Source organism: Pristiophorus japonicus, chromosome 4 (assembly GCF_044704955.1).
Source record: "Pristiophorus japonicus isolate sPriJap1 chromosome 4, sPriJap1.hap1, whole genome shotgun sequence".
Classification (NCBI taxonomy): domain Eukaryota; kingdom Metazoa; phylum Chordata; class Chondrichthyes; family Pristiophoridae; genus Pristiophorus; species Pristiophorus japonicus.
The window spans coordinates 203,981,565-203,994,878 of NC_091980.1; the positions used below are offsets into that span (position 1 = coordinate 203,981,565).

General features: G+C 42.9%; 1 protein-coding gene and 1 pseudogene across 2 annotated transcripts in view; both read right to left on the reverse strand.

Annotated features, from left to right (window-relative positions):
- stxbp6 (syntaxin binding protein 6 (amisyn)) overlaps window positions 1-13,314 on the reverse strand; it is a 362,415-nt gene that overhangs the window by 101,752 nt on the left and 247,349 nt on the right. For both annotated transcript variants that reach the window (XM_070877442.1, XM_070877443.1), the window contains one exon: window positions 10,091-10,256. In XM_070877442.1, the coding sequence (XP_070733543.1) occupies window positions 10,091-10,256 (166 nt within the window). The remainder of the gene's footprint in view (window positions 1-10,090; window positions 10,257-13,314) is intronic.
- LOC139263571 (U2 spliceosomal RNA) lies at window positions 9,012-9,250 on the reverse strand (annotated as a pseudogene).

The following is a 13,314-nucleotide window of genomic DNA, read 5'->3' on the forward strand; positions in this document are numbered from 1 at the left end:
TATTTCTTTAAAGTATGAATAATGTCTGTGCTTTTTATGAATTTGGTAACGAGCAACTTCTTTCTGCATGCAATTAGATTCATCTGCACTAATCTATAAATATGCATGCATGTTAATAATTTCAAAGTGCTCAATTTCTTCGCTCTAAAAGTATGATTACTTCAGGATTTCATCAACACTATTTGAAGCCATTACTTGTTTACTATAAAAACAAGTTTACTGTAACTATTTACAACTATGCATTTCATAGAATAGTACAGCACAGAAGGAGTCTTTTCAGCCCATTAAGTCTATGCCGGCTTTTTTGAAGAGCAATCCAGTTAGTCCCACTCCACCGCTCTTTCCCCATATCCCTGCAATTTTTTCTCCTTCAAGTATTCCCTTTTGAAAGCTACTATTGAACCCATATCCACCATCCTATCAGGCAGTTCATTCCCAACTCTAACCACTCACTGCATAAAAAAGATTTTCCTCATGTCGCCTGTGGTTCTTTTGCTAATCACCTTAAATCTTGCTCTCACTTAATCGACCCTTCAATCATTGGAAACAGTTTCTCTTTATTTACTCTATCTAAATCCTTCAAGATTTTAAACACCTCTATCAAATCTCCTCTTGACCTTCTCTGCTCCAAGGAGAACAACCCTAGCTTCTCCACCCAATCTACATAACTGCAATTCCTCATCCCTGGAACTATTGTAGTAAATCTCTTCTGCACCCTCTCCAAAGCCTTCACGTCTTTCCTAAAGTGTGGTGGCCAGAACTGGACACAATACTCTAGTTGGGGCCGAACTAGTGTTTTATGTAGATTTAGCATAACTTACTGGCTTCAGTACTCAGTGGGCTGGATTTTCAGGCTTTTGTGATTTCGCCAGTTTTTGTGAGCAAATAGTGGAATTTTTTTTTTAGCAGCAGGTTAACATTAGCGCTGGAACGTGCAACTTTCGATAAATGGAGCCTTAACATTATCGCTAACTCCAGCATTGCACAAGAGATTGTGCACGCTGGAGCTGAAAGTACCGCCGGCGGAAAAAAAATTGGCACTTCTGCACATGCTCAAATATTCTTTTTCTTCTTCTTCCCGCGTTTGTGGTCAGTTGTCCGATCGCAAATGCTAATGCAGGGAGCGTTCGCACGCATGCGCAGTACACCTGAGGTTGATTCAGCCACTTTACATTTGATTTCGACGATGGAGCAGCATTGAGAGTTGGAGTAAGGTAGGCAATGGGCCAGGAGGATTACCGTGGAGGCGAAAGAGGCACTGGTCACTGCTGTGGAGAGCAGATGGGGAGATTTACGTAGGAGGGGGGTAAAAAGTTGACGCCTCCCAGCAATATTTAGAATCTGAGGGGAGATCGCTGACGAGGTCTCTGCCTCAGGAAATGTGGCATGGACGGCCAACCAATGCAGAAAAAATGTAACAATCTCATGCGGGTCGTCATTTTCATTTTCATTCATGCACTCCTTTCATTAATGAAATTATTAATCTGACATACTATTTGTTCTGATGCTGTTGCTGGGTCTCTGTTCTCTGTGGGTCGCCTCCTAAAATGCATGACACATAGGTTGGCTTATTTTGGCACCCTATTTGCTATGAATGATCTTTTCACATTATTAAGATTGTTTTCTGAGAGTTCATAAGATGTTTCCGCACTTCGATGTCCTCCTGATGAACCACGTGCAACTTCCAAGGCAATTAAACAGAGGACTGTATTACATTCAGACAGTATGGTATAAGTGCTTCGGTGGCCATCTGTGTGTGCCACAAGAGCAGATGGACCATCTGGTAACCATTCCCATTTTCATCTTCACAGGCAAAGAAGTCACTCAATCGCCGGGAGCAGCTGTGCACAGGCGGTGGTCCAGCCTGCACCCTGCCACTCACGGACATGGAGGACCATGTGGTAGGCCTCATCGGTGCCGACGGTCGGGAAACTGCATGTGGGGGTGCTGACCCCCGATTGGAAAGTTTTAATAAGTCCTGCACACTCCCTGGGCTAGGTTGGGGCAATGTGATGCAGTATCTGTGGACTGCGGTTGGAGCACTGTGATGCAGTGTCTGTGGGCTAGGTTTGGGCCAATGTAATGCAGTTTTTGTGGACTACATATAATGGAGTAGTGGCGGTCCTTCAAATGAGCTTGTGTTATGTGACCTTACTCATGTCACCCTGTCCCCTCCCCTGCTGCTAACCACTGGTCTGTTGCTTTCTACTTCCAGATGAAGAGTCACAAGCGCTGCATGCCTCCTATGAAATCTCCACATCAAGGCATCATGTGTTGGGGGGGGGGGGGGGGGGAGGGGAGACAATTGATGAGCTGGCTGCGGTGTGGGGGTGGGCGGGGGAGTGGAGAAGGGGGCAGATGCACTCCACACCTCTTTTGGCACCGGGAACCATGTCGTCTGGGGATGACCACACATTCCCGGGCTTTCGCATCTCCGAGGCTGCAAAGACTACTAGTGGCATGCAGTAACGCAGTTCTGGAGTCGAATACCATATGCCATCTCTCCGGAGGGGGAGTCCAGTGTCGCACACACATCACCTGTGACTGGCGCCGCCAAACAAGAAGCTCGCCAGTCAGAAGCCGAGCCTTCCATACCGCAAGCTTCTCCAGTTGATCCCCACATGGCGTCTGCAAGGTCTCTCCCCCCATATCAGCAGGAATCTGACCGCCTTGCTGCACAAACTGGTGCCACTTTGGGAAGGGGGAAGCAGGCGATGGAGGGGGCTAGGGGTAAGGGGCGGAGGAGGGGAGAACACCCAGTGTTAAGACGTTGGGGCAGGGGTTGTTGTGCTGTTCTTGTTATTAAAGTTATCAAAGTTTTCAATGTTTATTAAGGTTTATTTTAAAGTTTACAAAGTTGGAAAGTTTACATTTTTGAGAAAGTTTGTTCTTTACTTTAATCATTCCTGCATAGTGTCTAATTTTCAGAATAAGAGGGGGAATAGTCAATATGGTGGGATAGAGTGGCTAGGCAACAGTCAAACATGCCGTTCACTCTTCAAGCAAAGCGTTCAATTATCAGCTGCTGACGTAAGACTTTTGCAGCAACAAAATTTCCACGATGCCCCCCCCTGTGGTTGTGGTGGGGCCTGTGTTCCTCGCCAGGCTCCTCGTACTCATCCTATTCTTCCTCCCTTCCCCCCCACCTCCTCACCCCCCCACCCAGGTGGTTCTGCAATCCCCATTGGCAATTCCTGTCCCCACATGATAGCCAATTTGTGAGGCATGCAGCACACCATAATGAACTCAGAGACCTGCTGAGGGGAGTATTGTAGGCAGCCTCCAGAGTGGTCCAGGCATCGGAAGTACTGCTTGAGCACTCCAACTGTCCGTTCGATGATGTTGCGTGTGGCTGCATGGTTCGCATTATAGCGATGCTCGGCTCCTGTCTGAGGGGGTCATGAGACAGGTGGTGAGGCCGTAACCTTTGTCCCCCAGCATCCAGCCCTTGTCTTGTGGTTGATGCTCCAATAGGCCCGAGACAGTGCTCCCACACAAGATGAAAACATCATGGATGCTCCTTGAATATTGGGCATTGACTGCTATGATGCGCTGAATATAGTCGCTGACGATCTGAACATTCATGGAGTGGAATCCCTTTCGGTAAACCTCTTGATTGTGTAAAAGTGCTCGCAGGGTGATGTGTGTACAGTCAATGGCGCCCTGAACCTTGGGGAAGCCAGCAAATCATCCAAAACCTACAGCCCTCTCATTCTGGGCCTCCTTGGTTATTGGGAAGTTTATGAACTCCAACCTGCGTGCGTACAATGATTAGTCACCTGGCGAATGCTGCAATGTGTAGCATACTGGGAGATGGAGCTTATGTCCCCTGTTGATGCCTGAAAGGAGCCGGAGGCATCGAAGGCAAGTGCCGCAGTCACCTTCCTCGATGGGCAGTGCAGTCCTGTTGCTGCTGGTAGGCTGTAGGTCTGCCTATAGGAGCTGGCATATCTCTGTCAGCACTTCTTTTCGAAGCGCAGCCTTCGAACACACTGTGCCTCAGAGAGCTGCAGGTATGAGTGCTGTTCCCTGTAAACTCGTTGGGGGCAAGGCCTCCTCCCCATATGTCTGCGACCTCTTCGATTATGTTCAAAATGACCATCAATAAGCCTTCTTGCAGCTCGATGCTGTATAAATATAGCAGCCAGGAATAATGACTAACAAGTATAGCCCCCATCTTTTAAAATGTCCTTTACAATGAATTATAAACTGACAATTGTAACCTATAAACTTCACTATCATAAACGCAGCCTCCTTCTCTGAATCCTTTTCGATATTGAATTAGTCAAGACAGCAATGGCCAACATTGGTTTATGTCTCAAGACAATGACAAATGGTTGAGTGAACCTTCTAGAAATTGCACAAGTATACAAAATTAGTCAGAACAGGCTACACCTGGCCATGCCTTTCCCTACCCTCCACTCACTTTCACGAGATGAAGAAAATGGAACATTACAAACGGGTCTGCAGATCATAAAGGCATCGGGCTTAACCCAGTTGCCTGTGCGAAGTTTGCTGATCTCAGTAAGGACAGTAGTGTGCCACTATTGGCTTTGCAGAGAAGAAAATAGCCCAGTAATGCCAATGAAGTGAGCAACATCTGTTTGACAGAGTGATCCATAAACAAAAGAAAAAGTTTGCTCAGAACAGAAAATTTAACATATCATGAGTCACTAAAGCAAGGTAAAAAGTTTCATTATTTATTCCTTCCAAATGCCAAGGATATACTCAGGTTTTGAGTTATAGAAGAAAAGATCAGCACTGTAGTAAAGTTCTACATTTTTTATTAACTTCAACAATTTTACATCCTTACAAAACACCATTAAACTTATCTATCCTCGTTTTTCAAGATGGCGCTGTTAGCTCCGGGTGCGCCCTGGGTCCGCCTGCTTTTTGCTGGTGGGTTCCCGGGCGGACGCTAAATCGGGTGTTAGGCTTGAAAGTTCCGCCCAGGGCGCTAGCGCAGTGTTGCATGACGATTGATGTCATCCAAACGCTCAAAACATCGGGCGGGTGCCTCAAAAACAATGCCGAAAGTTCCACCCCAGCGCTAAAAAAATTTTCCCCCTCGGTTAGCGCCAAAAATTCATTTTATCGCTTCGCCCAAGTGCTAAAATGGTCGCAAACGCCTCGAAAATCCAACCCGACATCTGTTCATAAAGCTCAGGCTCCCGTATGCTTTATTAACTGCATTGTTAACCTGTCCTGCTACCTTCAAAGATTTATGCACATGAACCCTTTGGTCTCTGTTCTTGCACCCCCTTTAAAATTGTACCATTTAGTGTAGATGGTCTCTCCCCATTCTTCCTATCTCTCTTCACACTTGTGTGTTGAATTTCATCGACCATGTGTCCACCCATTCCACCAGTCTGTCCATGTCTTCTTGAAGTCTATTACTATCTTCCTCACTGTTTACTACACTTCCAAGTTTCGGGTCATCTGCAAATTTTGAAATTGTGCCCTGTACCCCCAAGTCCAAATTATTAATGTATATCAAAAAGTGCAATGGTCCTAGTACTGAACCTTGGGGATTGCCTCTGTATACCTCCCTCCAGTCCGGAAACAGCATCTTTTGTTTTTAACTTGGATTTCCAGGATTTGCAGGGTTTTTTTACTTCAGGTTTCACTTGCATGAGTACTTGATAGATTTTGCTACATGTCAAATAAAGTACAACCTGTAGGGGTCTAAGAATTACCCAAACACCAGAGTAAAGGTTATACTTTTATTTTACAAATGCATGTAATAATAGTGCAATAACTGTTAAAGTGCAATTTAAACTTAATAAAGTTTTAGCTTATTTTACGAGCACACTGCAGATATAGACCTGGATTTTGCAGTAAAAATAACAGTGAGGCGAGCAATGCTCATCATTATTAAAGAATAAATTGGACAGCAACTTCCAGCATCCGCACATGCGCAGTTAAATGCTGAAATCAGGAAGTTGTTAACAAGTTGCCCTGCTCCTCCAAAAGCTTTGCTATAACAGTATCTTGTCGAGAGACTTGGCATTGAAACACATGGAACAGTATGAGGTTGTGGTACTTGCATGATGAATATCCACTAAATTTGCCAGAGTTAGGCTTGAGCATTCGAGTGCAAGTACATTTTTTTTTTAAACGGAGTAATAAGTCTTAATTATTGCCAAAAAACCTCTCAGGCACTGAAGCGTAACTTTCATAAGTGTGGAGTGTCATTCCTTCCGATTTTAATTATTATTGATTTTTTAAAAATTAAAAATATAAATTATATTTTTAAACCTTTTCTTTGTGTCTCATCTCTCTCTCTTAATCCCATCTTTCTTTCCCTCTCTATTTTGCTTTCTGTACATGATTTGACATTGAATTTTCTATTCTAACTGATTCTGCTTGCCTCAGTAAGGATTCTCCAATCTGATTGGTTAAGGAGATGCACAGTTGCTTTCCCTGTTCACACAGGTCCCAGATGCCCTGTGGAGGGGACTCATAGCAAGTTCCAGTGCAAAAGCCCATAACAAGTCTGTGTAATAAATAGCTGCTGTCGTTTGTTCACCGCTGGCCACAAAATCCAGGGCATCATTTTCAGCCTGTCCAATTTCAAAAGGAAGAAGAGCCTGATTATAAAAAAAGCCCCAGATTCACTTTGGTAAAAGTTCGATAATACGTGAACATTTACAATCATTACAGGTTCATAAACACACAAGTCTAATATGCGGACAGTTCATAATATGGCAGCTTCCTCAAAGAACTCAGACAAAGATGGAAGGAGATAGACAAGGTAGCTCCAAGCAATTTCAATTTCTGAAAAGTCAATAATGAGGACAACTATGCAGTTTGATTAAAGATTGAAATAAGTCTTGTGAAATATGAAGGGGGAACAACTTGTTAAATATTAAAAGGATCTGCCTCCTTTTGATTTTTTTGTCAGTTTTGAGGGGTTAATATGGGTAAGGAGTAAAACAAATTAGAATAGGGTGCAGTGTGTAAATATACAAAATGGGTTGTCACTTATGAATCCACTGTAAATGCTGATTAGGGTTGATCGGAATGATGCTGAGTTTGCACATGTACATTCATTATAAAAGTGATTGTTACAAGGAATGTGAACACTTGGTATGCACCGATAGCTGTCTTTGTCCTAGATATTTATGAAAAATAAAACAGTGATATGAGGAGGTAGTTCACCGAGAGGCAGACAGAGAGAACATAAATCTCTTCTTAGCTTCTAGTGGGCTGGATGGGTTGAAATGCAGAAGTGTCTTAGCTATTAACAAGATGATAGTGTTCACTAAAGCAATGTATTTGAAAGGTTGATATTTCAGTTAGGCAGAAAGCTCACTCAAAGGCCTAGAGGATAAAGCCACTGCTTCTTGTATATGTAGGTTAGCCGACTGCAATTCATGCGAACAAACCAACATTTCAAAGTCATCACTCAACTTGTCCATTTTGCAGCTAAACATCAGCAAAGCTGATTTCACCCACCAGCATCACTCTGGTAATACGTGAGGCTGCTGCGCGAAAGAATGGACTGCTGCTTTACCAACTTCTCTTCCTTTGCAGATACATCCTTTGGAGCAGCAACAGCTTCAGGAATCATAACCTTACAGGATCATTCTGAAAAGATTAGACCATTTGAACTATTTTAAGTTCAACCATCTAGAAAGATATTAACACCCCACCCCACTGCAGCCATCCAATTGTTTCTGAAATCATTCCAGAGTTTTTGCTGCCACAATTTCATCTGGAAGTTTATTTCATACATTAATTACTTTTTGTATACTCTCATCAATCTAACCTACTTCTACAAGATTATCTTTTCGATGTCTCCTTTTCAGGCTGAGAAGTCCCAAGTCTGTCCCATCTTTTCTCATTACTCAACTTCCTGACATGAGCAATCAATCCAACAGATCTTCTCTGGACTTCCTCCAGCGCTTGAATGTCTCATTCCTTGGTGAACAGAACTGGATGTGCCGTTTACCAAGAACACTATACAGTTTGATCGCTAGTGCCTCTGACCTACATGCTACTGTTTTGGTTATATAATTCGACATCCGATTAGCTTTGATGACTGCTACTCCACTCTGGTTTGGCATAGAATCTACCAAGACGCCTTGGTCTCTCATTTTCATCTATTTCAACACCATTTATGAAGTATCGTCCAGCTTTCCTTCTCGGGTGCAGTACTTTCACTTTTCTGCCACTGTTGTGCCCACTTACATATTTTGCCTAACTAGGTTAAATTTCTGAACTGCCTCTTCCCAGTCCACTGCCTCGCCTAGTTTGAGATCATATCCAAATCTCATCATTTATGTACATTAGAAACTGTACTGGTCCCAACAGCAAGCTCTGAGGCACCGCACTCAGTATTTCCCCCCAACTCTCGCTCTTTTAATGACTTATTTCCTATCTTTCAGCCAGTTTCTTAGCCATCCCCAAGGCATATCCTGAAACCCCACAGCTTTGAGTTTAATTAATAGCCTTTCACGTGGAACTTTGTCAAAAGTCTTTTGCAAGTCAAAGTACACCACCTCATTGGGCTTAATCACGATCCACTTTTGTAGTCACTTGCTCAAAGAAGTCAAGAGATATGATCAGGCAGGATCTTTCCTATCTGACTGTTGATAACTAGGTTATTGTTGTACAGATGACACTAAAATTTACTCCAAATATTCAACTAAACTATTTTATATCGGATTGAAGCAAGATTAATGGGTCTGTAGTTGTCAGTGTCTTGTTTTGACAACTTTTTAAAATATTGGTACCACATTAATCAGTTTCCAATCTACTGGCACCTCACGAGTTCAACTGACTCCCTCAATAAAAGTTAGTGTCTTACAAGTCTCCTCCCTAGTCTTTCTTAGCACTCTGCAGTAAATCCCATCTATCCCTGGGAATCACGAACCATACACAAGACATTTCTTTTTTTTTTATTCGTAGCCAATCTTTCCAATTCTTTGTCAAATCACAAATGCCAGAGGTCACCTTGCACACATCAAGAATCACTCTGCGCCAATGCTCTTAGCCAAAAGGCCGAGAGCCACTGCACCGTTCCTGGAAGTACTGCAATACCAGGTTCGTGCCATGGAGGTGGATGGGTCAGGCCCCCCACTCACCTCCGTGGAGGTGGATGGGTCAATCCACCCCACCCACCTCCTATTTCCAAAAAGCATAGGAGAACCACCTTCCTGATCCAGGGAGAACCACTTTGGGGGTCATGGTTACTCCCCTGTCAGGTCAGTTACGCATGATCTTAGCCAAAAGGCCGAGAAGCGATAGATGGGCACATGCAGGTGGGGCAATTAGTAAGCAAATCAACCTATGTCAATCTTATGCATGTAATGGCTATGAAGTGGAGGGAACGAAACAGAGTTCCAGCTTGAATGGCAGGTGTGTATGGATATCAGCTAAGAACACGAATAACTCGGGTATGATGCCTGCAATACACAAACACTTGAAGAATGACTTCATGGGCAAGCCATTGGAAACCAGCAGTTAGTTATGATAAGGAGCAAAAAATCTTCTTTGAAGTAAACAACTAAACAGATTGATGAGTTTTATATAATTCTAGAATCTTTGTAATCCTGTTAACATTATATGACATATTTCACTCTCCAGATTTTCCAGCAACCTGTTCTCGATGGCACAATGAATCAACCACTAGATGTCGAAAGTGCTCTGGAACCACTCACCCTCCGATGCTCTCAGTTCTCCTTATTGCTATGTGACTCTACAGTTAGACACCTGCATGCTATAATGTGTTAGTTTCAAAGTGCTGCATCACCACTGACATCAAATGTGCATCAAGTTTTATCACTTCAAAGCAGGGTGTTTGTGAGTGCGAGTGTGTGAGAACACAAGGGAATGCGAGAGAGTGAGCAGCAGCAAGAGCACACGACACAGGCACATATACACACAATCTGTCTCCACCAAACTGACTGGGAGTCAAGCAATCACTTCTCCTGCTGGGTAACATGATTGGCTTTGTTTCTTAATTGAATGTGGGGAAGGCACTTTCAGACAGTATCTTGGTCCTTAATTACAACTCAATTAAGAGATAATTGTACTGAAGATTACAGAGATCTAAAGACAATCACACTAACAAATGTAGGCTTACCTCCCAACACTTTAGATTGGCAATTAATGAACTCTGGCTTCTTGTCTGAAAGATATCGCTGAGAAATATTGTGAAGGATTTGAAAGAATGTACATTTCTCGGAGGCTGTGCTTGCAACCCACTGGTCAAAGGCATTCTCAAACACTAGGTCGAATTCAGGGCAATCCTGAAAGAAAAAAGTTAATAAGTTGCTTTATTACCCTTTTGTATTGAAACAATGTCAATGCACAATAAAAAACAACATTGCCCTACATTGCATGGACTGAGGCGAAAAATTATTTTCAGTTGATTACAAGTATTGTTAATGCCACTCACTTGAAGTTACAACCTTTCTAAATGGTATGACTGTGCACTTTTTGTTGTACTATAATCTTGCAACGCTTACTGAATCACCAATTTGGGAACAGTTTGACAATGGAAAGCAATTTTCAGGCATTCGATAAGCTTCCGCATAAGAGACTGTTTGCTGAAATTAAAGCGTATAGAATTGAAGGCAAATTATGAGGTGATTGGTTAGGCAGTTAGAAGACAGAGAGTAGGGATAATGGGTATGTACTCAAATTGAAAGGAAGTGACTAGTGGTGTTCCACAAGGATCTGTGCTGGGGACTCAACTATTCACTATATTTATTAATGACTTAGATGTGTTCTACAGGGCTGTAGTGATATTCGCCCTCCTGTATGGCTCGGAGTCATGCACCATATACAGTAGACACCTCAAATCGCTGGAGAAATACCACCAACAATGTCTTCGCAAGATCCTGCAAATCCCCTGGGAGGACAGATGCACCAACGTTAGCGTCCTCGATCAGGCCAACATCCCCAGTATCGAAGCACTGACCACATTCGACTAGCTCCGTTGGGCGGGCCACATTGTTCGCATGCCTGACACAAGACTCCCAAAGCAAGCGCTCGAATCGGTACTGCTACTCGGCAGGCGAGCCCAAGGTAGGCAGAGAAAATGTTTTAAGAACACCCTCAAAGCCTCCTTGATAAAATGCAACATTACCACCGACACCTGGGAGTCCCTGGCCAAGGACCGTCCTAAGTGGAGGAAGTGCATCCAGGAGGGCGCTGAACACCTTGAGTCTCGTCGCCGAGAGCATGCAGAAAACTAGCGCAGGCAGGAGCGGCAAACCGGTCCCACCCACCCTTTCCTTCAACGACTGTCGTGTCCCACCTGTGACAGAGACTGTAATTCCCATATTGGAGTGTTCAGTCACCTAAGAACTCACTTTGAGTGGAAGCAAGTCTTCCTCGATTTCAAGCGACTGCCGATGATGATGATGAGAAAACACAATAGAGAGCCCTATATCCAAGTTTGCTGATGACACAAAGATTGGTGGGAAGTAGTGTAGATGGGAGCATAAAATTACAAAGAGACATTGATAGAGACAAGTGAGTGCGTCAAATTGTGGCAGTTGGATTTTAATGCAAACAAGTGAGGTCATCCATATTGGACCAAAAAAGGATAGATTAGAGTATTATTTAAATGGTGAAAAGCTAGGAACAGTGAAGGTCCAAAGAGATTTAAGGGTCCATGTACACAGATCACTAAAAATTAATAGTCAGGTACAAAAAATAATCAAAAAGTCGAATGGAATGTTAGGCTTTATAACGAGGGCTAGAATATAAAGGGGAGGAGGTTTTGCTGCAGCTATAAAAAGCCTTGGTTAGACTGCATCTGGAGTACTGTGTACAGTTCTGGGCGCCACACCCGAGAAAGGATATACTGATCTTGGAAGGGGTGCAGCGCAGATGCACCATAATGTTATCAGGGCTAGCTTATAAGGAGAGATTACGTAAACTCGGCTTGTATTCCCTGAAATATAGAAGGTTAAAGGGTGATTTGATTTAAGTTTTTAGGATTTTTAAAGGAATTGATAGGGTAGAGAGAGAAAAACTTTTTCTGCTGGTGTGGGAATCTGAGACAAAATCAGAGCCAGGTCATTCAGGAGAAAAATTAGGAAACATTTCTTCATGCAAAGGATGGTAGAAGTGTGGAACTCTCCCACAAAAAACAGTAGATGACAGCTCAATTAATAATTTTAAACCCGAGATCTATAGATGTTTTGCTAGCTAAGGGTATTAAGGGATATAGAGCCAAGGCAGGTGGAGAGAGTTAAGGTGCAGATCAACCATTGAATGGCAGAACAGGCTCAAGGGGCTGAATGGCCTACTCCTGGTCCTTGCTCTAATTTAACTCATGTTTGAATGCAAGATCTAACTCACCCTTCAGATTTGGGCTTTGTTCTTTCCAGCATTACATTGTGAATAATTTTCCATTTCTCAAAACTCTAGTCTGATTCGACACATGATTAACTTCAGGAGTACACATATTAGGCTAAAAAGCTGCTTGAGGTCCATTCTTGCATTCTGCAAGTGTCCTGTTCTGTCAACCCAGAATTAAAATATTAGCCCAGTGAGAGTATCTGAAGTGTTGCTTTACATGAAAATGTGAAATCAAAAATATTGCAATCTATATCTGAATTTAGAAAAGTGCTGGCGGTGGTATTGCAAGAGTCTATCATTACCATAATTTAGGGATATGGGGCTCAATTTTCTCCAATTATCAGCACCGTTTTATGGGCATGAACCGTTCTTTTTTTTTGGAGTAAATTAAATTCCCCAAGTTTCCCCCAAGTTTCTGCGCTAGCGTAATTCACTTAGGTAGTTTTTTAGGCTACGATTTTTTTTACCTCGTTGGGGGTGTAACCTGCAAGGTGCTTATGCAGGTTGCTGTGAGCTGGCCAGAATGTGTTGTATGTTTCACTTTCCAGCCTCAGCCCGCAGTGTGTTTTGGATGAGGTATGGGGGGATGCCAGGGTTGTTAGAATTCTGCCACAGTACGATTCAACACCTTCAGGAATGGAGAGAAAAGATTGATGCCAACAAATTCAGTTGTTCAAAGAAACAAACTGAACTCACCTGAGCAATATTGTACATTATAGCAACATTTGGTGCATTTTGAGGAGTTAAATCAAAGCATGCGGCCTTTCTCAGAAAACCCTGCAGCAGTGCAGTTCTCCATCTATTGTGATGATTTAGTGGTGAAGTGATGAAACCTGGCCAATAAAAATTAGAATGTTCAAACACATGACTGTCTCAATTTGGAAGTTCAATTTCTACAGATATATTCCATTTACTTAAAAGGGTGGAAAGGTTTTTTTTATTTTTCTCTCAATGTGGAAATCAAACCTGTAGTCTAAGCCATATGTATTACCC